Raw genomic sequence first — 26,808 nt, forward strand, 5'->3', positions numbered from 1 at the left:
ATGCTCCCACTATGGCGGCACGGGGTACTGTCCCTCCGGCAGCGGCTGCGGTCTCTCCGGCAGCGACTCGACAACCACCTGGATGACCTCATCCCACTCCCTCTCTGAGCGCCGAGGCTTCTCCTGGTGCCACACCTCCACCTTTTTTTTTTTGAGCCCCGTCTCTGTGCAGGTATTGAGCCGCACTGCCCTTTAGTTTCAAATTGTAATTCTGTGTTTAGTTATTGTTTTAATTAACGGACAGTGCAAACTGCATGCCGTGACTGTGTATTCTAGATCTGCCCTGTTTGTTAAGTATAGTTTACCACCTGTATTTAATAAAACGATGTTCATTGCCCGACATAGTAGTGTCGTCTAGTTTATATTTTCCTTCTGGTGTTCTGCCTGGCTGATCCCACCCTGAAAGAACGAGTGCCCCTCCCGGGTGCTACGTATGTTCAGCAGCAATCTGCCACATAAATTATATACTGTATGTGTATGTGTATATATATATATATATATATATATATATATATATATATATATATATATATATAATATATTGTATATATATATATATATACAGACGTGCTCAAATTTGTTGGTACCCCTCCACAAAAAACAAAGAATGCACAATTTTCTCTGAAATAATTTGAAACTGACAAAAGTAATTCGCATCCGCCATTGTTTATTCCATATTTAATAGAAATCATATTTGCAACTGTTGTCACAGGAACATCAAGCTGCTTGGAGATGGTGTTGTAGCCTTTACCTTTACCATGCTCGTCTATTATTTTCTTTCTGATCTCCTCAGACAACTCTCTCCTTTGCTTTCTCTGGTCCACAATGGTACCAAACAGCACAGTGACACCTTTTCTCCATTTAAATAGGCTGAATGACTGATTACAAGATTGGAGACATGTGTGATACTAATTAAAGAAACGAATTAGTTTGAAATATCGCTATAATCCAATTCTTTATTATCTTTTCTAAGGGGTACCAACAAATGTGTCCAGGCCATTTTAGAATATCTTTGTAGAATAAGCAATAATTCATCTCTTTTCACAGCTTCTTTGCTTTATTCTATGACATACCAAAGGCATGCAAGTATACATGATAAAATAGCTATTAATTTCATCACTTTTCAGGACGAATGAAACATTATTTCAATGAGCTGTAAGGGTACCAACAAATTTGAGCATGTCTGTATATATATAATTGATTCAGCATAATGTAATTGACATATCCAAATTTGATCATGATTTGATATTATTTCATCAACAGTATACCACAAATACATACAATAGAAACTATCAACAATATATATATGCATGTTAAAGTTATGTGTGCAAAAGTATGTATGTTCAACGAAAGTGTCATTCATATCAACTACATTTTTTTTTAAAGTTTGCAATAGAAACCCTGGGTGGGAATCGAACCCAAGACATGCTTCTAATGCAGGTTGCGTGCAGGCACGGTAGCTTTCACACCACAAAGTAGTATGCAAAGCTGCAAGTAGTATAGCAGTAAAGTTACAGTTTTTATAACAAGTAACACGAACAATATTTTGTAAATAATGATTATGTATTATCCCCGATTGTATTGAATGTTTTCATCTAATTTTGTAAACTCAAAATAAGCTTGATCTGTTAATGTAACGTGTTCATGTTTAGGAAGTAGTACTCAGGGTAGGGCTGCCATTTTTTCCACAGACCAAACCTGAACATAATTCTCAGTCAGCCTTGGTCTATCAAAACTGCAGTATACTGTAATATAGTTTAACACAATTAAGCAGGCTGGTGATTCCCAGTCCTTACATAAAATATGCCTTTACCGTTAACAGAATGCATTATGCTACATGTATGATTTTACTGAACTAATATGAAATCACAGAAACATAATTTATAACATTTTAAAGTACAATAATTGCAAACAGCACCCATCTACCTGTAATTTTAGGCAACTTGAAAACTGAACAGAAGTCTCCTTGGCTTAGCTTAACCGTTTAGCTGTCACTCGGTGAATCTGATTTTACAGGAAATATACAGATTCTAGTTACTGACGATTAGTTGAGACAAGCAGTATTTTGAAAGATGAAGTCAGCCAGCTGAGAATTAATATAAGAACATAAAGTTTACAAACGAGAGGAGGCCATTCGGCAGCTTATTGATCCTAGAATCTCATCAAGCAGCTTCTTGAAGGATCCCAGGGTGTCAGCTTCAACAACATTACTGGGGAGTTGGTTCCAGACCCTCACAATTCTCTGTGTAAAAAAGTGCCTCCTATCTTCTGTTCTGAATGCCCCTTTATCTAATCCCCATTTGTGACCCCTGGTCCTTGTTTCTTTTTTCAGGTTGAAAAAGTCCCCTGGGTCGACATTGTCAATACCTTTTAGGATTTTGAATGCTTGAATCAGATCACCACGTAGTCTTCTTTGTTCAAGACTGAATAGATTCAATTCTTTGAGCCTGTCTGCATACGACATGGCTTTTAAACCCGGGATAATTCTGGTCGCTCTTCTTTGCACTCTTTCTAGAGCAGCAATATCCTTTTTGTAACAAGGTGACCAGAACTGAACACAATATTCTAGGTGAGGTCTTACTAATGCATTGTAAAGTTTTAACATTACTTCCCTTGATTTAAATTCAACACTTCTCACAATATATCTGAGCATCTTGTTGGCCTTTTATATAGCTTCCCCACATTGTCTAGATGAAGACATTTCTGAGTCAACATAACTCCTAGATCTTTTTCATAGACTCCTTCTTCAATTTCAGTATCTCCCATATGATATTTATAATGCCCATTTTTATTGCCTGCATGCAGTACCTTACACTTTTTTCAATTAAACGTCATTTTCCATGTGTCTGCCCAGTTCTGAATGCTGTCTAGATCATTTTGAATGACCTTTGCTGCTGCAACAGTGTTTGCCACTCCTCCCATTTTTGTGTCATCTGCAAATTTAACAAATTTGCTTACTATACCAGAATCTAAATCAGTAATGTAGATTAGGAATAGCAGAGGACCTAACACTGATCCCTGTGGTACTCCACTGGTTACCTCCATTTTGAGGTTTTGCCTCTAATCAGTACATTCTGTTTTCTACATGTTAACCACTCCCTAATCCATGTGCATGCATTTCCTTGAATCCCTACTGCATTCAGTTTGAGAATTAATCTTTTATGCGGGACTGTTTGTGAATGTGCCAAGATAGCAAATCTGCAAATTTAATACCAGCTAAAATGGTAATTGAACCAGATGCATGTGTGTATGTATAAAACATTGCATATTTAGCGGTAGCCATTAGTAACATTGAAAAACCTAAACCAAATTTGAGTACTTTTTTTTTTAAAGTATTGAGAACTAATCAATGATAGATACAAGTCAGGAAGGCGGGACATTGCCCAGCAGCACCTGGAAATGTATTTATTATTATTTTTGTAGTAAGTTTTATTTTTTAATGGGAAAAGGGTAAAGTCAATGTGAATTGATTAACCATTTCCACAATTTTTCCGATGTTTATTGGCTAGCCACCGATTTCATTTTTTTTGTATAGGGGGCGTTTTATTAGGTTTTATCGGTTAAAACCGAAAATCAGAAGCCCTAAATATATATAAAATTTTAATGCCAGAAATGCAGGACAAGTACATACCTCAAATGAAAAAGAGCAGGTTTAACAAGCAGTCACCAAGATGGTTAAACAAATCAATAAAAAAAATAAACTTGGAAAACAAAGACGGCTGTACATGACTTGCAGGAAAGATGGAAGAAAAAAAGATTGGGAAGAATATAGTATGTTGGGTGTAAAAATGGATGTTAGGAAGGCTAAAAGAGATCTAGAAAGAAATATTGCCAGTGATGCTAAACATAATCCTAAAAATGTCTTCCAATATTATAAAAACAAAATAATTGTGGGAGAGGAGGTCAAGGTAGAAAGGGATGCATATGAATATGATAACAAGGTTTATGAGGACTGCGAAATATCTGATGTATTAAAGAAATATATTTTATAATGTTTTCACCACAGAGGATACAAATAATATGCTGCCAGTGCAGCCAGTTTGTGAACCCACAGGTCTTAAAGATTTCAGCATCAGTGAAGTAGAGGTAAAAATAACAAATCGCCAGGACTTATCCAAGTGTGCTTAAGGAAACAAGGGTAGAAATATGTAGACCACTGGCTACTATCAGGAATAGTTCAATAGAAACAGATGAGGTCCCTGAAGACTGGAAGCTTGCAAATGTTGTGCTATTATTTAAAAAAGGGGGATAAGATCAGAATCACCAAAACGAACACAAGTTGTTACAGTTTAAAATAATCTTAACCAATAAAAGTGTATATTACTATTGACAACCAATTTATATAGTGCGTCTATTGCAGAAATGTTCTACTTACTCAGTCAGGCAGCGAATCCTGGTGTTTTGTGGTTTTGTACATCATGGGAGTGGTTGCTGCTGATGCTTATGGGCAGTTCTTGTGTACAAGGTTATAAAATCGATGGTTAAGGTGTCTCTGAAAGCAAGACACAGCTGAGACACCTACTTCAAAACGAGGGCAATCCAGAACGGACAGTTTGGACATTGTAGTCCATTCATTAAAATGGATCAGAGACACTTCTTGACTTTTCTTTTGAGTAAGTATAGTAGCTCCAGGTTCCTCCATATATGTTAAATCCAATTTAGCACTGTGAATTTTGAGTATTTTCCTATATTAGTACAATACTAGGACACTTAAATTATAGGCTGTGGTGCAAAATAAGGAGCTATGTGGTGCTACATATTAGCGATTTCTGTGTTTGTTGCTTTTTATTTTGTAATCAAAGATTGTTTTGTATCTTATTTAAAAAAAAAAAAACACAACAAAACACAAATTAAATTGTTTAGATAACCACAATGACTTGATTTATTTTTAATATGAATACCAAACATATATTTGTAATACACAGTACATTGGAAAATGTTAATATTTATCATTTAAATTCAACTTATCTACTGTTTTTAAAACTATGTTTAATAGACAGTTGTTCTTTTCTACAAAAAAAAAAAAACATAGGTTGCATTTTACCAAAAATATACCATGTATACAGTTCTAAATCCATTTCTACATCTAATATTAATACACATATTTACAGATTACCTTGAAAATGTGTTGTTTTTAGCTAATTGTTAATGTACTAAAACTGAAAAATCACTAATTGGAGGGTGGAGGGAGATGACAACACCGAATTTTTAATACAGTACCTACTATAAAGAAACTTCATAAAATTGGGAAAAACTCCAATACATTTGTTACACCAATAAATTATCTGGTCAAAATGTGCAAAAGATAATTTGATGTTTGGGGTTTCTAGGTGTAACAGTTTCAAAGGATATTTTCAATCAAACTGAATTAAGTATTATGTTCTTATGGGTCATATTTTCAAAGCGTTAACTCCAGTCTTAAACACCTTGTAACAGGGCGAGGAGCCCTGTACAGTTATTTGTTTATTTATTTTTAGAACGGGGCCTCCCCCTCCGCCCCGGTGTTACTTTGTATTTGTGTTTTATGATTTCTTATTGTATTTATATATGACGCGTGTTTTGTTATTGTTTTGTTTTTATTTAAAATGTGTTCTGGCAGAGGCAAGGTTGAGTACTCGTCCTCTGCCAGGAATAATTAAAAACCTTGTGCAGAAGGTGGCCATCTCCCAAGTTTAATTAGTTGTGTAATTGTTGCTGATCGGGAGATGGTCACCTGCATAAAAGCCTTCAGCTCTCTGTGCTCAAGGTAGGTTGTACAGAGGAGCGTACGGCAGAGCGAGAGGAAAGAAATTTATTTAAAAAAAGCAGATAGGTTCAGTGAAGGCGATCGCCCAGCCTGAACTGTATTGTTTATTTTGTGTTCGTGATTTTGTTTTTGTTTAAACCTTTTATTTTGCTCTGTGAGCAAGTGTTTTTTTGTTAAATCTTTTATTTTATTTTTTTAAATGACAAAAATAAAATAAAAGGTTTAACAAAAAAACAAAATCACAAAAACAAAATAAACAATACAGTTCAGGCTGGGCGATCGCCTTCACTGAACCTATATGCTTTTTTAAAATAAATTTCTCTCCTCTCGCTCTCCCGTACGCTCCTCTGTACAACCCACCTTGAGCACAGAGCTGAAGGCTTTTATGCAGGTGACCATCTCCCGATTAGCAACAATTACACAACTAATTAAACTTGGGAGATGGCCACCTTCTGCACAAGGTTTTTAATTATTCCTGGCATAAGACGAGTACTCAACCTCGCCTTTGCCAAAACACATTTTAAATAAAAACAAAACAATAACAAAACACGCGGCGCTTCGCCGTCCTATATAAATACAATAATCATAAAACACAAATAGAAAATAACACTGGGGTGGAGGGGGAGACCCCGTTCTAAAAAATAAATAAACAAATAACTGTACAGGGCTCCTCGCCCTGTTACACACCTATTTATCTGAAAAGTGAAAATTCAACAGTAATGTACAAAACGGAGACACAAATAACTGGAGAGTGTGTAGGAGACCTTCAGTTACATACAGTACCAACACAAACTATAGAAACAACAAATAATTGACACCAAGACTAGATGTGAACATTTCTTCACACTCAGACCCTTAATTACTAAATACTCTGCTATCTCTGAATAGATAATCATCTCCTCTTCAAAAACATGCAAGAGATTTTAATGAACAGTCTCTCCCACAAATGCTGTGGTCCCCCAAATATGATCCACTCGCTACCAATGCGGAGTGACTGGGTGTGACAGTTTCTCTTCCTCTTGGCCTCAAAAACAGGTTTCTGGCAAAGAACTGCCAAGGAAAAACTACATTGAATATTGTACCAGTCTTGGCACTCACCACTCAGGAAAATTATTTTTTGGGTAAAATAGAGAACAAACTGCCCCACCCAGTCGTTCAGCATTTTTAGTACATGAATCATATTTAACTTGTGAAATGGATTGCTCTTTAAAATCCTTAGCAAATTTTTAAAGAGGAGACAATTATATATTCAAGGATACCAAGTTGGGCTTTCCTAGAAAAAGGAGAACATTTTGGGGTACCATTCTACTGGTGTGATGTCTTGCTCATTAAAATATTGAGCATATGGAGTGCATGTTCGTGTATTTGTGTAAATGTCAGTATTGAAGCTACCATTAGGTCCTAAAAATTTATTTGGAACAGTGATTAAACATAGTTCAAAAATTGGCTTTTTATTTCCTGGCATCTCATTGGCTAGTACCCTTGGCAGCAGGGGCGCAAATAAGGAGGGTTCAAGAGGTGCAATGAACATGGAACCTATATATAGATATATAGATATTGGTGGTGGCCACACCTGATGAGTAGGTTGCTCAAGGATATCTATCCAGGTGAAAACGAACTTATGCTGGTACTTTTTATTTCCTGGTCACCTATTGAAAGTTAATGAACACCCCCCGCCGAGCAGGGGCGCAGCTAGTGTTTTCCATGGGGGATTTAAGAGGTGATTTTGGGCCCCTGATGCAACAAGGTTAGCCAAAAAAAAGCATTATGTAAATACAAAACATCAATACTGAATTATACTGACAGCAAACCGCAAAAACAAATTATATATATATTATTTTATTTTATTTTTTTACGATATATTGGATTTAAGTTTTTATCAGACTAACTGTTTGCAGTGTAATTCAATTAGTCTGCAATTTTTTGCAGATATTTGTTGTGCATACATCACTGGCGTAGCCAGGAATTCTTTGCCACTGGGACTAAAATACCAATAAAAACTTTGTATTTTTTAGACAGTGCTGAGTGTAATTTCCTATTTATCTGATTCAGTTTTAACTACATACCGACCTATATTTGTTATAGAAATGTAATAAACCAAAATGCATGTCCCGGTAACTTTCCTATCTTACATAAATATATTTTGTAATCTTTATTTTTTTTCTCAAAACATACAGATTGAAAATTATATGGTTTAAATAAAGCATAACAGTTTTGTTTACTATATTAGAGCATGGCAATGTCAAATAATGGCACGCTTAGAGTAGAAAACCTGACTGTATTTGCCAATGTGACAGGGTGGCTGTGCGGTGACATCAGGTCAGAAGCAGGAAGGGAAACACTCTGACACCAGGGAAGTTCAAAAACCGTCTCAAAGACCATCTATGTGATTTCCCCCTTAGAATGTGAGCTAATATCCAATACATAACTGTGCGAACTAACTTCAGCCTCAAATTGGGAATAAATAACTAACTTCAGCCTGTTCCTTCTGTAAAGCTTGGTGCCCCCATCCAGAACTCATCTGTTGAGTGTCAGTTTTGGGTTCCAAGTAAAGTTAGCTGTGATTGGCTGAATGTGTCGGCAGACAGCAAAAGCAAGCCCCGATTTCCTCAATGGAAGTGGGCGGGGCTGAGGGGAATGATTGACACTTTGTGCTTCAAAAAATTACACAACTCAAATAAAGATCTTGCGCCCCCTAGAAAGTTGAAATGTGTTTTTATTTAACGGTGTAGTGCCCCATAAAATGGTTACCGTTTAAGTTAGCGTGACCACCTTTTCAAAATACAAAAATAGGACACCTGCAATTTCTTATGCTGGGGTATACATACATTTTTTTTTATTGTTTCAACTGGCGAGCGATCAAAGGCATTGTAAAATAGTGCATCAGGGGCTGTATTGTGTGCTAGAAACAGATATGCTATTCGCATGGTTGGTGCTGCGTTACTTCCACTTAGCCAACCAGCGGCTGGGGTGAAAATAGTGGGTGTTCTTACACAGCGTAAAGGAATATCTGCTAGAAAGTGTACTGAGGGCATCAGATGATTCTAGGGCATTTGCCAAGCACTCCCACCTTTCACTTCCAGAGCTCAGCAAATCAACGAAATCAACCCACCCTGACCCTAACCTTAAGCAACCCCTGCCCTAAAACCTAACCTCAAGCCTAATACCTAACCCTAAACCTAACCATAAAGAATCATCTGTTGCCCGCAGGACACTTTTTCTAGGGGATATTCCTATGTGCTGCGTGTTCTTACATTGTAGCCTATGGGAGTTCTGCTGATGTACTGCTAATTCATAATAATACGCTTATTCTAGCGGCAGGAATTTTTTTTCTCGCTATGACATAATGTACAATTACGTGGAGAACCTACGTCATGTTGCAAAAGAACGACCACCCCCCATATATATATATATATATATATATATATATATATATATATATATATATATATATATATATATATATAGTGCCTTGCAAAAGTATTCCTGTATAGACCCCTGACCAATTCTCTCATATTACTGAATTACAAATGGTACATTGAAATTTCGTTCTGTTTGATATTTTATTTTAAAACACTGAAACTCAAAATCAATTATTGTAAGGTGACATTGGTTTTATGTTGGGAAATATTTTTAAGAAAAATAAAAAACTGAAATATCTTGCTTGCATAAGTATTCAACCCCCACACATTAATATCTGGTAGAGCCACCTTTCGCTGCAATAACAGCTTTAAGTCTTTTGGGGTAAGTATGTACCAGCTTTGCACACAGTGTCGGAGTGATTTTGGCCTATTCTTCTTGGCAAATTTGCTCCAGGTTGTTCAGGTTGGTTGGACGACGCTTGTGGAACGCAATTTTCAAATAGTGCCACAGATTCTCAATGGGATTGAGATCAGGACTTTGTCTGCACCACTGTAGGACATTCACCTTTTTGTTCTTGAGCCACTCCAATGTTGCTTTGGCCTTGTGCTTGGGATCATTGTCCTGCTGAAAGGTGAATTTCCTCGCAAGCTTCAGTTTTTTAGCGGACTGAAGCAGGTTCTCTTGCAGTATTTACCTTTATTTTGCTCCATCCATTCTTCCTTCAATTTTATCAGGATGCCCAGTCCCTGCTGATGAGAAGCATCCCCACAGCATGATGCTGCCACCACCATACTTCACTGTAGGGATGGTGTGTCTTGAGGCATGGGCAGTGTTAGGTTTGCGCCACACATAGCACTTTGAGTTTTGGCCAAAAAGCTCTATCTTGGTCTCACCTGACCACAAAACCTTTTCCCACATCGCAGCTGGGTCACTCTCATGCTTTCTGGCAAACTCCAGACGTGCTTTCAGATGGTACTTTTTGAGTAACGGCTTCTTTCTTGCCACCCTCCCATACAGGCCAGTGTTATGCAGAGCTCTTGATATGGTTGACTGGTGCACCATTACTCCACTCCCAGCCACTGAACTCTGTAGCTCCTTCAAAGTGATTGTTGGCCTCTCTGTGGCTTCTCTCACAAGTCTCCTTCTTGTTTGAGTGCTGAGTTTTGAGGGACGGCCTTTTCTTGGCAGTGCCTGGGTGGTGTGATGCAGCTTCCACTTCCTAATTATTGATCCAACTGTGCTCACTGGGATATCCAAACACTTGGATATTATTTTGTACCCTTTCCCTAATCTATGCATTTGTATTGCTTTATCTCTAACTTCTGTAGAATGCTCTTTGGTCTTCATTTTCCTTCAGATTCACAGCCTGACCAATGATCCTTCAACAGTGGGGTTTTTATCCAGAAAATGTGACAGCAACTTTAATGGTTCACAGGTGGAGGCCAATGGTAAGGTAATTGTGTCCTCGTTAGGGCAATTTCTTTCATCGGTGTAAACTGGGAGCTTCCACAGCACAGGGGTTGAATACTTATGCAAGCAAGATATTTCAGTTTTTTATTTTTCTTAAAAATATTTCCCAACATAAAACCAATGTCACCGTACAATAATTGATTTTGAGTTTCAGTGTTTTAAAATAAAATATCAAACAGAACGAAATTTCAATGTACCATTTGTAATTCAGTAATATGAGAGAATTGGTCAGGGGTCTGAATACTTTTGCAAGGCACTGTATATATATATATATATTCATCCTGTAAAGATGTAAAGGGATAATTAGTTAGATTACTGCTTGTTTTTGTTTAAATGTGCATCAGATGCTGTGGAAGGGTGGTGGGTAATTCACGGACACACAGGAGACACAGATAATTTTGACAGCACCGCACAGGTGCCCAGTTTTATTCAGTGGGGCAGTTCCACGTCTTGGCCCGCAGAGGGCGCTGTTGTCTGTGGTCTACCTATCAACAATGATAGACAGAGCCACAGAGATACCAGGGGTGGTACCGTAGTAGGTTATAGGCGCACTCGCAGGTGCTCAAACAAAAAATAAGCAAAAGGGAAAAAGAACCAGGAAAATAAAACACAGTAATCAAAAACTACAAATTAAAGGTGCTGCTCTCGGCAGCTTCACCCCGACCGTCGCTACCCGCACGGTCCGGGTCTCCGTCCTACTCTCGCCGCTCCCTCAGGCTACTAAAACAAATACTGATGGGGTCTGCCCACAGTTTTCCCCGCTAACCCTGTTTTCTTTCTTTGTGTCTTTTGTTTCTGTTGGGGGGTTTTCTCCCCGGCCGTGTCTTGGACCTGGTCCACAGCGTCCGCACGTCCTTCTTTTCTTTCTCTCAAAAGGGCAGACCTGAGGGAACAGCAGAATGTTATTTTATAGGGCTAGCAATCCCCCCAAGACCCGCCTCTCAGCCATTCAGAGAGAAGGAAAGCCCGCACACCCACTCTCCCACCTCTCCGTGTCACTGCCATGACTGACAGGCGAATATTGACGGACTGCTGCCCTCTTCCTGCAGCACTAGGAACACATCAGAAGAGTCAGTACAGGTCTCCCCCTGTTACAGATGCATATAGCTATTAATGGCAAATTTATGTAAACTTGTCCTGAAAGGCCTACTTAATAATACCTAGTCTAGTTCATACTAGCAAAAGAATGAGTCATCCTGTGTTTCCTAGGTAATAGATTACAGCACCAATAGGTATGTATCCTAGGTTTATATAAATTATTATTTTTATAAAAAAAAATCCTGGATTCTGCAAATGGCTGCCATTTGGACCAGTCTCTCCTGATTTTCTTTAAGGCATTTATTCACTTTTTCTTTCGAAGTTTGTCCTTTGGAAAATGGTGAAATGAAGGCTTGTTTCCCTTCATCAAATTGTGGTTAGTACAACCAACTGCTTCACATTGTTTTAGCATTTTATTGCACAAATACGCTGAACAGCAGTTTCCCATTGTAAACACAGCAATAATATGGCGTATTTTCACCCCGTGCAAATGGTTTGACTTTGGCGCTAAACTGTAAGATAGCACTGTGTCTAGGAATTTGAGAAAAAATGCCGTCATGGAGGCATTAAGCCCAGGACCGGGGCTGTGTCTCAAATCGCTACCTACGTCCTATCCACCATGCCCTACATAGTGTAGTTCCCTTCTGCAGCAATTTAGGGTGTGGGGCGCATGGCAAAAGTATTCACTTCTGGACACACTTAAACGAAGGATAAAGTTATTTGTAATAATACAAAACCTTATCTATAAATATCATGTTACGCCACAGTGACATGAACAACATTTTTGAAAGAAGGTAAATGTTGTGATGATTTTAACTTTAAATCTAAATTATACTGACAAAATAATGTTTTTAAAATACTTATTTTTGATTTATAATAATGAATAAAACAGCATATCCAAAAGGTGCGATCGTTTTTACTGAATATGTAACGTTATTTAAAAAGAAAGGTAAATGTACACTTCGATAAGATGACAAATGTCACATTTTCAAACAAAAAATACAGTCTCCGTTTCTTAAAGAAATACTAATGGCATCCTAAAATCTTTTTCTAACGGAAATGAGAACAAAGCAGTGCATTCTGGGTTCATTGTATGTCATAGTGTACATCGCTTGTACACTTGCCGAAGAGGGTATTTTAGGGTGCATCGAAGTGCACTTCGGGTGTTCCCTAAGCATTGGGACACTAAACAAGATGGCCGACGGACAAAGTAGTGCACTAAATAGTGCGTAGGGTGAGATTTGGGACACAGCCCGGGACTTGATCTTTACGTTTCGGGACTGTCCTGCCCAATTAGGTCTGGGTGGTCACCCTAGTTTAAGATCATGTAAAAATATTCCTGGGAAACTGGGTTAGGACAGGTATTTCAGTTGCCCCTGAGTGAAAGTAATATTAACGTGTTTTGAGTGGAAAACCTTTGTAAAATTTATAATAGAATAATAATAGATACATTAATTAGTAACCTGCCTAATTGTGTCTGAATGATTAAGGTCACCATAAAATCTGGAATGGCTCAAATTGTTATGAAATGGGCATCTTATTTCCATCCTTGAATTGTAATTTTTTTTTATAGATATGGCTGAGAGATGACAAGGCTTATTATACAATTTTACAGATGTTTTAAAACACACTAATTACTTTTACTATAGACTCGTTTGTGCTTGGAACCACCTAGGAACAATCACCGCGGATGTGATGTCACACTAAAGAAGCGTATAATTTCGACCCAGTTAAATGGACTGGCGTGCAATTTTGCATGGATGGTCTTGTAGGGTAAATGTCTCTTGACGTGGCCGAATTTATTTCAGTCAGATGTGCAGTTTGAGTTCATTTTTTTTTTTAATTTAGATTTTTTTAAGAGGCTTAGCGCTGAGAAAGTTGGGAGTTTTAGCATTATTTTTTTAGGGTAGAAAGGAAATGGCCCAAAGATGGTGCTTTTACTGGTAATACAAAAATATTAATATTTGGTGTTTTAAAAAACACTGTATTTATAGCTAATTTCTGCAAATGTAAAATGGTGAAACGTCAGGCTACTCTCAGATCTGTTGTTCTTGGAGGTCTTAAACATTGCACGCTCTCAAGAGTTCACAGCACACAGCTTTTTAGGAAGTTTGGTGTAGAAACATCTTACATTTCCTAGTTTATAAAGCACAGATTTTATTCTCGATGTGAAATAATTAAATTAATCTTTTAAATTTGACAGCAGATAGTACATGATTTAAAAAAAAAAAGTTATACAAGAAACTAGGATTTTTATGAATATTGCTGGTGTTTTTTCTTGAAAATCAGATTGCTCCAGCTAAAGTGCATTTACAAAAACTATTATGACATCATGCATTAATAAGAGTTACGACAAGTGGTCCTTCAGCACCCTGCGCAGGGTAAAGACATGGTTACGCTCCACAATGAGTGACGATCGCTTGTCTGGCTTGTGTCTAATAAGTGTCCATCGAGAGAAGGTCAACCCCAAGGATACATTTATGAAGCGAGTAGTCAACTGTTTTGGCCAAGTATCTCGCAGACTCCAGTTCTTGTTCAAAGAATAAATTCAAGATTGCAATACTTTACCTCTAGTTAGGTGTGTCAGTCAGTGCTCCGGCTCTGGAGCCACACAAACCTATGTGTGATGACTATCAGAGTATCATGCTGTTAAAGTTTTTGTTTGTTTTAAATATTTCAGTTAGGTTGGAGCAGTGTGTTTAACATGCACTTCATTACTGCAATATGTCAGCAGGTGGCATGTTTTGTATTGTAGTTTACACCTCCTGCTCTACTTGGTTGTGGTTGTTTTTCATTGCAAAGAATATTTCTAATTCTTTCAAGTATGTTGATAAAGCACACTACTTTATGACAGATTTGTTCCATGCATTCTTAAATTCCCTTACTGTGCTGCAGTATACTGTCTGTGTTCTTGAATTAAATAAAGATAGACAAGTGAAAACGCAACTTGAAAATGATGAGGATCTCTGCTGCCATGCAGACCTATGCCGGCTTAAGTAGTAAATGAGGCTTAGAAGTGTAATAATTATTATGAGATACAAAACCAAGTTACCCCGACTAGTTTGCCCCCCCAGCATAATTCTGTGGACGCCCATGTTTGCAATCATGACTCGGAAGCACTCTTACATGTATTTTATTCATGTGCCTTCTATATTTCTTTCTGGAATGATATTTGTAAACATATCTATGATAAAACAGGTTTTCACATGACTTTAACAGCTAAAGATATAATTTGCTATTATGAAGATAAGTCTAACAAGGATTTTGAATTCATTGTAAATCTTTTTTCATTGCTTGCCAAATTCCATTTGCACAAATCAAAATCTTCAAATTCCATTCCTAAATTCAAAGTCTTCTTAGAAGAATTATATTTTATTTTGATTCTTTAAAACAACCCCCCCCCCGAAAAAGTCTGATTACACTAAGATGTTATAAGATATTTAATGTACACCCCTAATTGTTTTACTATACCTCATTTTTATTTTTCTATATAATTAGCTTTTTTTCAGATTGAAAAATGTGTTAAACTTGTTATAATCTGCTTGTACTTGTGTGTGTGTGTATATATCTATCTATGTATCTATATATCTATATATATATATCTATCCAGAATTAGAACAAGTTTAACACATTTTTCAAAGTACCCAGATCCCGCCAATTCCATGCTCTTTTCTTCATGTGAATGCATTTTAATATCATTTGAATGGATTCGTGATTGTGCAGAACGGCAGGTGAAAACCATTCTTTACATACGCCGCATTTTTAGCGGCTGCTAAAATCAGATTTTACAGCTGCTAATTTACGCATTCTGGGGGTTTTAGCCCTATACCGCCGATATTCGCTTGTTGCATTTATAAATCTGAATGAAATGTCTTCATTTTCAGCATGAGAATAACCCACGATATGAACCTAATACATTCACTTTTCTTTTTCTCATATAAATGCAATTTAAAAGGAAGGGTGAAAATTATAAACTCTAAATCCGCTTCACTGGCTATTGATCTAAGAAGACGTTGTAAAGATGTAACATTTCTGAGTATTTCATGAGTTAATGAAGTCACAAAATAGGGGTGTCACATTAAGAAAACAAACCTGCTAATAATCACTTGAATAGCTGCCCAGAAATAAGAAGATAAAAGAAACTGAAAATCTTTGTCTTGGTTATTAGTTTAAAAAAAAAAAAAAAAAAAACAGTGCTCATGTTAATGCAAGCCTAATAAAATATTGAATAGTGGTGCTGTGCTACTGGACATAATCTGAAACACCATCTTATGTCCATTCAGGGTATTTATTTAAGTTCTAAAGGGAAGGCCGTCTTCAGAGGATTTTTTCACAAATGCTTGACAGATTTGTAAAGAAAAACAGTTCGCACCTACAGTATTCGGTACCGAGCACTTTAACAAATTTAAAGGAATATAATTTCTACATAGTTTTTAAAATAAATGTATATGTGTTACACTTACTGTCAACAGTTTTCATTATCGGATCAGGGGCTGCGTTCCCTCTGGAGTTCCTGTAACATCTTGTGTTTTCAAAGGCTGCACTCTGCTACTATATTCATTTGAGGAGACTTCTTGTCATTGACACATTAAATAGTAAAATGACGATGCCACCATTCAAAGGTGTTAAACAGACTTAACTTTATTATTTTCCTTTTGTTGCAGTGATCACAGAAGCATCCATATGGACTGGTACTGCATCTGGTAAGTAAAAGTCTGCCACTCATTTGTATGTAGTATACTACCAATTGATGCAGCAGGGAAATAATCATACTGCAGAAATATTCGTGGCCAAGATCAAACTGATAGACATTTACCAGGGAGGTGGGTGTAACTTTGAGCTCTGCAACTATTAGTATAATTTGTATATTTATAAAAGTTATGCATTCTACATTTCCTGGAAAAAAAAAAAAAAGTTTTTTCCACGTATTAGTATCCGCAATTTAACAATCCATTTCTACATATTTTTCTACATATTCTTGTTTTTGCACTTCCGTCTCTTTCATTTAAACATAATTCTTAACAATCATCTAATTTTCTGCAAGGTCTCTGCTCCCTCTTGTGGTATCAGCTAATATAGCAGTTATTTGCAAGTGTATTTGGAACTGCTGGCTCTTCCCTTATGGAAGGAAAATATATTTTGTAAATATATTGACATACAATATATTGTCATTTTAGTCTTAAGATTAATATTCTTGAATGTTTATTTATTGTTGTTTTTTTGCATTTGTATAACTACTAACTACTTTAAAAGTATTCACATATCACAAAAACTATAACACTATGTAACACAATTTTTGTTCCTGGGTAGTAAGTGTTATTTCCTAATTGCTTATGCCTCAGAAGTATAGTGAATTATTCCCCACAAACTTTGCTTTTGTGACCAGGACAGTGATATTTTGAAATGTACCTATTTCCAATGAGAAAACGGGCAATTTGTGTCTTTTCGTTCCCATAAAGTCAGAAAAAAACAACATATGAATCCAAATTAACATGTATTTATACTAAAGTAATACAAAAATGACTACAAAAGATTTAGAAGTGAGTAGTTTTTCGAGATTTACGATTATACTGTAAATCACTTTCATGAATCAGCCCCCAAATGTAGTCTCCCATCATGTTCTCGTTATACTGTCCTTGGTAGCGGCGTTCAAAGTCCAGTATATCCTGGTGGAAGCGCTCGCCTTGCTCCTCCGAGTACGCTCCCATGTTCTCCTTGAATTTATCAAGATGAGCATCAAGGATATGGACTTTGAGGGACATCCTACAGCCCATTGTGCCGTAGTTCTTCACCAGAGTCTCAACCAGCTCCACATAGTTTTCGGCCTTGTGATTGCCCAGGAAGCCCCGAACCACTGCGACAAAGCTGTTCCAAGCCGCTTTCTCCTTACTAGTGAGCTTCTTGGGGAATTCATTGCACTCCAGGATCTTCTTTATCTGTGGTCCGACGAAGACACCGGCTTTGACCTTTGCCTCAGACAGCTTAGGGAAGAAGTCTTGAAGGTACTTGAAGGCTGCCGACTCCTTATCTAGAGCTCTGACAAATTGTTTCATAAGGCCCAATTTGATGTGCAGTGGTGGCATCAGCACCTTCCGGGGGTCCACCAGTGGCTCCCACTTGACGTTGTTCCTCCCCACAGAGATTCTCGCAACATTTTTCATATATGATATATTTTTTCAATAACATTGAAAATTGTAAAACATTTTAAAATTAAAAACTTTTACAATTTAAAAAATTTTAACAAATTTTATAACATAAAATTCCGAGCAACAATTGTCCATCTTACCTTCCAGAGTTTTTTTTGCAGTGCTCGCAGGTGAAATGAGGTGCCCTGGGTTTGTCTTGATCCCTGACAGGCATGCCGAAAGATGCCTTGTAGGCCTTACACATCTTAGCAGATGCTTCCACGGGGTACTTTTTCGCTCTTGTCTTGATAAATTGGCCGCAGACATAGCAAAATGCGTCTGCCGGATGCTTGCAGCCTCTTGATGCCATCTCAGAAAAATGCAGATATGTATCCACTTAGGCAGCTGGAACTAAACTGAACTGGTGGGCTTAAGGCCCCTGTGTTTATACTACTATTTATATTACTGGAAAGTTCTAGAAAGTTCTAGAAGTTACTCCAAGTTTACTCAGCACTGAATCTATCTAGAATGTTCTGGAAAATAGGTAAATTTCAAAATATCACTGTCCTGGTCACAAAAGCAAAGTTTGTGGGGAATAATAGCCATTTTCAATACTTTTGAGGCATAAGCAATTAGGAAATAACACTTACTACCCAGGAACCAAAAAAAAAAAAAAAAATTGTTACACGGTGTAATTAGAGTATAATTTATATCTTGTGGCATATATTATATAATACATTTTGTAATTTTCAATATTTTGAAATATATTAATCAATATATTACATTACATTTCACAATATATTAAAATATATTTTCGTTCTGTAAGGGTTACCAGTCCATAATGTACACGCATGATTCTTCTGGATTCCTCGTAGCTCAGGAGATCTTGGTCACTGGTACACCTGGACCATGCCCGTCACCCACACTTTACATAGGGAAGGTCAGATAGAGAGATCCCCTGACCGTTTTTCTGTATTTTGGTTTATTTAAAAAAAAAAAATCTACTGCATCAAGGTCTTTATCCGAGGCCCCTTAGCTGACCAATTGGTCCTCAGAAAGTTATCAGAAGTGCCATTGGCTCCAATTGTCCAATTGTCTGATTGGTATCACTTCTGCAAGAAGAGCGAGTGACCTACAAGCTCAGTTGATGACTGATCCATATATTAAAGACTTCAAAGACATGGTCAGCTGCAGGTCAAATCCCACCTTTCTGCCTGTGGTAGAGTAGCGTTGTGGTCAAGGCAAGCAACTGTAATAGCAGAGGCAGGAGACAGGAGATTGCAGTTCAAATAAATCAATAAATCAATAAATCAATCAATATCCAAACCAGCACTCCTGAAAAGGCTATCTTGGTGCAGAGACAGGGAACACAACCTACTGCTCCCTAAATGAACCTGTTTCATAGCTTGTGGCCAGGTGTAATTGATCATCATGACCACATTTCACACATGTTTTAGCAGGGAGGGGATTCTAACCCCAGCCCTGCCATATTAAACACACTCTTTAAAGAAAAGAAAAACATACAAAATACATTATTTACAAGTTCTATGTGCAGGGCCTTAGACCTGCCACACTGCCCAACATGGCCTCAGAATTGGTTGGAAAGGAACTTGATGTATCTTTTCCTGACATACATACTGACTTTATACTGCCTATGTGAATATTCACACCAACAAAAATCATTAATCACCCCAAGAATGTTTGAAAACAATGCGTTTCACATTTTGATTAGATAACGTTCCCTTTATAACATGCTTCTTTACTACTCTGACTCCCTTTCCTCTCTGGAAGGCAATGATGCTGTGAGGCTGGCGCATGGAGGCAGTCGCTGTGCTGGGAGAGTAGAAGTTTATCATAATGGAGAGTGGGGGAAAGTTTGTGATTATGGCTGGAATCTAGCAGATGCTGAAGTTGTATGTCGACAGCTAAGCTGTGGGTCTGCTCAGTCAGCACCGCGCAGTGCTCACTTTGGAGAAGGATCTGGACGTGTATGGCTGGATGATGTTCACTGCAATGGCTCTGAGGCTGCCCTGTGGAACTGCACATCAAGGGGATGGGGTGTGAGCAGGTGCGGTCATCTCGAGGAAGCTGGAGTCATCTGTTCAGGTAGGAGACGCACATTCCTTCCACATCCAAGTGTTGTATTTAAGCTACTCAAAGAACTAGTTTTCTTTCTTTTTTCAATGATGTTGTTTGTGTTTAGTAAGACCTATCTGTTTAACTGTTTTGTTTACAGTGAGGTATGGGAGCTCAGGGGCATTACCACATGCTTACAATCTCTTATGGCGGCAGTAATACATAGGGAATTGTGAAGGGACTTTGACATAACAAGAAATTTAAAACACAACTCATTACTTCCCCTACATTTCTGCTTTTCTGTAGGTGTCCCTGCAATATCCTCCAACATAATTGCGACTGTTTTGATATTTTTATTAATATATCCTTGCTAGTTTCATTTCACATCGGTTAGGCATTGGGTCTTCCCGTTAAAATGTCTTCTGAATTCACAACATCGCCTGGTTGAATTAAACCTGTTCAATCAGAACATTTCATTGGTTTCTGACTCCTCCCAGTTCAGCATTTTGATTGGTTCATCTGTTCATTATGTTTGCCAGGATCCTGCTCACACCAGCACTGAAATGTTCTGATTGAACAGGTTGAATTCAACCAGGCGATGTTGTGAATTCAGAAGACATTTTGATGGGAAGCGCCGATGCATAACGAAAATAACTAGTCAAAACTGATTTATCAGCAAAGACAATAAAATAAAATAAAAATATCAAACCAATCGCGATTATGTTGAAAAAGATATTGCAGAAATACATACAATAAAACAGGAAGTTAGGGAAAGTAATGCATTGTGTTTAAAGCCCTACAGCCTGTTGAGTAACACTTTAAGCTATGACAGATTGAGTTACAGAAGTTGTACTGTAAAGAATACTGTAGTTATACAAAATACTGTAGATTACATAAAAGGTACTGTAGAAGGGTTTCAAAACAATATTATCCTCTGGTTTCCAATTCGTGTCTTAGTTCTGTTTTTCATCACATCATTAAAACTTATTTAGAAAAAGTATGCTCAGCATGCAAGGTTTAGCCCTGCTGCTGAAGACCAATAGAAGTAGTCTTCGGCCCCATTTCCAATGCCTGACTCTTACTAACATAACTGGCATGGCATGCTGGAAACTATTTCGCATAATAGGTGCACATATTGTGTAAAATAATGCCCAGTACTGCTTGCATTGAAATGCTGTTTTAACATAATTAATTTAATTTTAAAATACTTAACATTTGGTTCGAATCCAGAGCGGGGGTGCGCGTGGGCATGACTGAATACACGGGCACGCTCCCAATGTTAGTGAATGGGGGAAGATGAATATAGCTCTAAACGAATAACTAATTGTGTAGAGTGGGTTATGTAATAGGGGAAAAATGTTAACTATTGTAATATTAATGCTGCTAGATAACTGTAGGAAGTTTAAGCATTATTTATTTCTTAGCAGACGCCCTTATCCAGGGCGACTTACAATTGTTACAAGATATCACATTATTTTTACATAAAATTACATTATTTTTTACACATTATTTTTACATACAATTACCCATTTATACAGTTGGGTTTTTACTGGAGCAATCTAGGTAAAGTACCTTGCTCAAGGGTACAGCAGCAGTGTCCCCCACTTGGGATTGAACCCACAACCCTCTGGTCAAGAGTCCAGAGCCCTAACCACTACTCCACACTGCTGCCCTTGAGCATTAAGAAAGCAATTTTATAATGGACCAGTCCAAGGTTATGGTGATATAGCCAGCCTCTATGTACAAAAGAGGGTGGCTCGCTAGAAGGCAACAGCAGCTAGCAGTGTTCCTGCAAATGCTTTAGGAATGAAAGTATAGGATAGTTGAGTATCCTGGTCCTTTATTTTAAATCTGGTGTTTGTTTGGTTTAATGTTTTTAGTTTTTCCTCTGCACTGTTGTATTAATTTATTTATTTGAAAGCTGTTCTGGACAAAAAGCAACGTTTGTGTGGCACTCAGCACTTTAATAAACTTCTCAGGTTTGTACTTTAACCTTGTCTCCTGACGCCTTTCTGCTCCAAACACCAGCTGCCCGATCACACAACCTTACAGAGCCAAACTGGCTGCAAAGGAAGTGCGTCATCACGTAGCCAGGAGGTGTGTGCTCTTTGTTAACAGCCATGATGAAATATGTGGGACTTGATATATAAAGACTTTAGACGTTAGCCTTAATAACATTCCCTCAAGGTGTGCAATGTGGTGCCATTTGTCATACATGCATTTCCCTGGATTGTCTTGTCCAGAAAGCTCTGCATCATGCAGGGTTTTCATATTACCGGCAATAATTCCCTTAATTTTGGGGGTTTGAGAACAATGATTTATAAAGTGCCCTTATAACTTCCTTCTTTAATTTGACTTTTGAAGGTGACAATGCCTTGAGGCTGGTGGGTGGAAGCAATCGCTGTGAAGGGAGAGTGGAGGTTTATCACGCTGGAGAGTGGGGAACAGTGTGTGATGATAACTGGGATCTAGAAGATGCTGATGTTGTGTGTAGACAGCTGGGCTGTGGATACGCTCAGTCAGCACCACAGACTGATCACTTTGGACAAGGCTCCGGGCGCATCTGGCTGGATTCTGTTTCCTGCAATGGCTCAGAGTCTGCCCTGTGGGACTGTGAATCGAATGGATGGGATACATACCGATTTTGGTGTCACTATGTGGATGTTGGTGTGATCTGTTCAGGTAGGAACACAAATTCTATCCTCATCCAAGTAATGTATTTATGCAATTTTCAAAGAAGAAAAAACAAATAAAAACCCATCTCTTACTTCTAACATGTTTGTTTTGTATTGCTTTTGGCTGAATGTAATAAGACTGTAGTGATGATCTACTGTATGGTAACAATACCAACCCATACAGTTTAATCTTTACACTGAAGAAGGCAGTAGACAAAACATGTGTCTACTTGACTTATACCCCATTTCCATGAGCTATACCAGAACTAAGCCATGAAACTTTGGCCTCAGTGAGCAAGTTATATTTTTAGCTAACGGTTGAAATAGAAATCCCCCTTAAAAAAGATTACCATAAAAAACTGTAACTATGTAACTAATATTTCAAAGTGCCTGGTACTAAACCAGAAGCCACTTGCCCATTTCTTCATATGATCTTAACAAATATAGCCATGGTTGCCACTGAAGAGAACTATGCTTGGAGTTATTATTATAACATATACAATTATTACAGGAGTACAGCATTTAAATTTTTTTTTTACTGATTTTACAAACTGTAAAACAAAGGGCCAACGTAATGTAAATGTAATGTGAAAATGAACTAACCTTACTACACTGCATTGCGTTTTTAATTATACCTAAATACATATACATACTTTAATATCTCGTTGGTTGTCTATTTTTACTGTATATTAGGGATCTGCATGTTTAGGTGAGACGTGTTTTGGTTTGCCAAGAATGAACATTGATTGAAGTTATGGTCACAATAAAGAAATCTTTTTATTGGCATATTTATTTATTTTTTCTGTTAAAGCTGTCCCATATTCAAGAAAATAATATATTAAATATACTTTGATACAATTGAGTACAATACGATAGTATAAAGAACACTAGTCATTCGCAACTGTCCATGGTTGGTCTTGAATGTTACCTGTTTTGATGTGCATTTTCTCCTTGACACCCATATATAGAGGAGCATATATCATCAGGTAAGGGTGACTGACTGTCTGTTTTACCTGGCTTTAATTAGCAAAACTCAGGAATCAATCACAAAACATTAATTATCATACGTTTGAAAACATTAACATTTATATTAGTCCCCTTATAACGTGTTTCTTTAAACTCCCCCCTTTCCTTTTCGAAGATGTTGACACAGTGAGGCTAGCTGGTGGAGCCCATCGCTGTGAAGGGAGAGTGGAGGTTTATCACGCTGGAGAGTGGGGTACAGTGTGTGATCATCATTGGGATATACAAGATGCTGATGTCGTGTGTAAACAGCTGGATTGTCTCGATGCTCAGTCAGCACCAGGCAGCTCTTACTTTGGACAAGATTCTGGACCCATCTGGCTGGATGATGTTTCCTGCACTGGCTCTGAGGCTGCCCTGTGGAACTGCACATCAAGAGGATGGGGTCAGCAGAACTGTAGCCACAGTAAAGATGCTGGAGTGATTTGTTCAGGTAGGAGTCACGCATTCCCATCTATGTATTGTATTTATACTATTTAAAATGTTCACAATTTGTAACATTTGACTGATGTTTGTGTTTCGCGAGACTGTGTTTAACTGCTTCCACTGTTTTTGCTATACTGTGAGTTGTGTGAGCAGAGGGATGTCTCCCTATGTTTATACATACAATATCTTATATGGAGACGGAATCCATCTAAAACAAGGTAATGCCCAATGGTTACAGAGTTTTATTGAAATTAGAAACCGGATAACAGTGCCTTTATTGTTATTAAAAAATTGTACATTTCTATGTACCCTTGTAACTTCAGTTCCTTTCCTCTTTTCAAGATGATAACGCATTAAGACTGGTGGGTGGAGGCAATCGCTGTGAAGGGAGAGTGGAGGTTTATCATGCTGGAGAGTGGGGGACAGTGTGTGATTATAGCTGGGATTTAACAGACGCTGAAGTTGTGTGTGCACAACTGGGCTGTGGATCTGCTCACTCAGCACCACACAATGCCCACTTTGGACAAGGTTCTGGACGCACTTGGCTGGGTGCTGCTTTCTGTAACGGCTTTGAGTCAGCGTTGTGGAACTGTTTATCATGGGGATGGAATATGCAGTACTATTGCAGTCACAGTGAAGATGCTGGAGTGATCTGTTCAGGTAGGAGACACATTCTTTTTCCCTTCAAGTTGTTTCGTATGCTTGATCTAATTGATCATTTTGAAGTTATGGATTACTTTCTTCTAGTATGCTGATAAGATGGTTTTAATTTTGCTACATTTTAGGGCTTGAACGAATAGTCATGGTAACAGTAACTGACTAGTCACAACTGTGATGGAGTGTATATGCATTCCTGAAATCCATGGGGTTGTGCGATATATTTTAGCTTCACTGTGGGTGGAGTTGAGGGCAGGCTACTAGGCATGGTTAATAAACATAATCGATTAAGCCTGCCTGTCATTTCACTTATCCCTCAACAAGCCATTTTCACAGCTGAATACAATTAAAATATTGACATGGTTAGTTTGGTACTAGTATACACTTTAAACACACACGAACATTACTACGTTGCTGCTGCCACTTTGAAATTGAAGCGTTCTATTAGTCGACTACCACTTTTTATATTAATTGCAAAACAGCTTTGTTAAAATAATGTTAAGTTTGTGTCACAGACTGACAAAACTAGAAAACGACTGTCTACAGTTGTCTACAGTACAGCAACCTTAACCGAGATACAATCTGCCTCGACATTGTACCATAGAGATCCCCAAGTACGCACATGTGAAATAGGTTGTATGCCTATTGTGTACAAACAGTGCAACAAATAAATACAATAAGTAAAAGCAAATAGAAAAATGTTACTGATAGGGGTAGGTGTGGGTTGTCTGCTGGTGCAGGATTTAGCTGTTTTCTCAGCATCACACAGGAAAACAGTGGCAGGTACCAACAATGGTGACAGCCAGGCAACAATACATGGCAGTGTAAAATATGAAATACAAAAAAATTAAGAAAACTGTAAAAACATAACTATAAAATAAAAGATTGTCATAAAATGGCAGTGTGCTGCTCCCACTAGGAAGGCGGTCCCATTGATACACCCTAGCTAAATGTATTTTTAAATGGGATTTTACTAATTCCTGACCCTTTCAGTGAATTCCATATTAAACCATGATGTCCTGAAGCTGTCTCCAGGGAGGCCAGCTTTAAAAGTGGCTGATTTTAAATAAATTGGTTTATACTGCGGCTACCCTGATTGGACAGCTAAATTGGAGGCAGGCTTGTGTGTTTATGAAAGTTGCTGGCATTTGTTCTCCAGTTGGCGAGTGGCAAGCACACACACACAACATTGACTTATGGGAGTCTTTTTTTTTGTGTTTCCAGAAAATAAAATATTTAGAAAATGCTTATCTCTTATTCAATATAGAGCAATATATAAACCCACTTTGTGTTGTTCTTTTGCTTTACGTTATAAGTTAACCATGTTTATGTGTGTGTGGGTGCATTTGCACCCCTTTCCGTCTTCAGTGTGAGCACAATTACTGACGGAGGTCTGCCTTTCCCCAAGATGGCCATAGCTATCCCTCTTATAGTGGAAAGCATGTTCTCCATCATCGAGGAGTGCCCTCTAGCTTGTTAGACTGGATGACACCTTTTCACTCTGTCACAGAGACTTATCTGTGTAACCCTTTGAGCAACAAGTAGGGGCCGATTTTACCTCCAAACCATGGGGCAAATATGGTACTCCCTTCTTATCTCTAGACAAAATTGAAAATTCCAACATTCCAACAGGCTCTATTTTAAGTGGAGAGCATCTGTAGTCATTTGGCGCTGTAGAGTGCAGTGCAGTGCAATGGCTGGTAGGGAAGTGACCTGTTTGATGCATCTCTTCCTAACATACATTTAGGAGGTCACATTTCTTCAGATGAGGGAGTCCGTTTTCATTACTATGACATATATTAATATTAGATAATGTGCCTTTTATAATTTGCTTCTTTACTCTTTTGAAGGCGATGACGCACTGAGGCTGGCGGGTGGAGGCCATCCCTGTGAAGGGAGAGTGGAGGTTTTTCATCAGGGACGGTGGGGGACAGTTTGTGATGATAACTGGGATATACAAGATGCTGATGTTGTGTGTAAACAGATGGATTGTCAATATGCTCAGTCAGCAACACCTGGTTCTCACTTTGGACAAGGTTCTGGACCCATCTGGTTGGATGATGTTTTCTGTGATGGTTCTGAGTCCGCCCTGTGGAACTGCTCCACAAGGGGATGGGAAGTGCACAACTGCAACCACCGTGAGGATGCTGGAGTGATCTGTTCAGGTAAGAGACTCATTCCAGATCCATCCTGCTTTATATAGGGTTAG

General features: G+C 38.0%; 1 protein-coding gene across 1 annotated transcript in view; it reads left to right on the forward strand.

Moving 5' to 3' along the window:
* The first annotated feature begins 4,504 nt into the window (after nucleotides 1-4,504).
* LOC117965583 (deleted in malignant brain tumors 1 protein-like) overlaps nucleotides 4,505-26,808 on the forward strand; it is a 73,922-nt gene continuing 51,618 nt past the window's right edge. The window contains exons 1-7 of the mRNA XM_059006860.1: nucleotides 4,505-4,613; nucleotides 16,282-16,320; nucleotides 19,534-19,848; nucleotides 22,183-22,500; nucleotides 23,635-23,949; nucleotides 24,285-24,602; nucleotides 26,450-26,764. Coding sequence (XP_058862843.1) covers nucleotides 4,580-4,613; nucleotides 16,282-16,320; nucleotides 19,534-19,848; nucleotides 22,183-22,500; nucleotides 23,635-23,949; nucleotides 24,285-24,602; nucleotides 26,450-26,764 — 1,654 coding nt within the window. The 5' untranslated portion in view covers nucleotides 4,505-4,579. The remainder of the gene's footprint in view (nucleotides 4,614-16,281; nucleotides 16,321-19,533; nucleotides 19,849-22,182; nucleotides 22,501-23,634; nucleotides 23,950-24,284; nucleotides 24,603-26,449; nucleotides 26,765-26,808) is intronic.

This window comes from Acipenser ruthenus, chromosome 34 (assembly GCF_902713425.1).
Source record: "Acipenser ruthenus chromosome 34, fAciRut3.2 maternal haplotype, whole genome shotgun sequence".
Taxonomy (NCBI): domain Eukaryota; kingdom Metazoa; phylum Chordata; class Actinopteri; order Acipenseriformes; family Acipenseridae; genus Acipenser; species Acipenser ruthenus.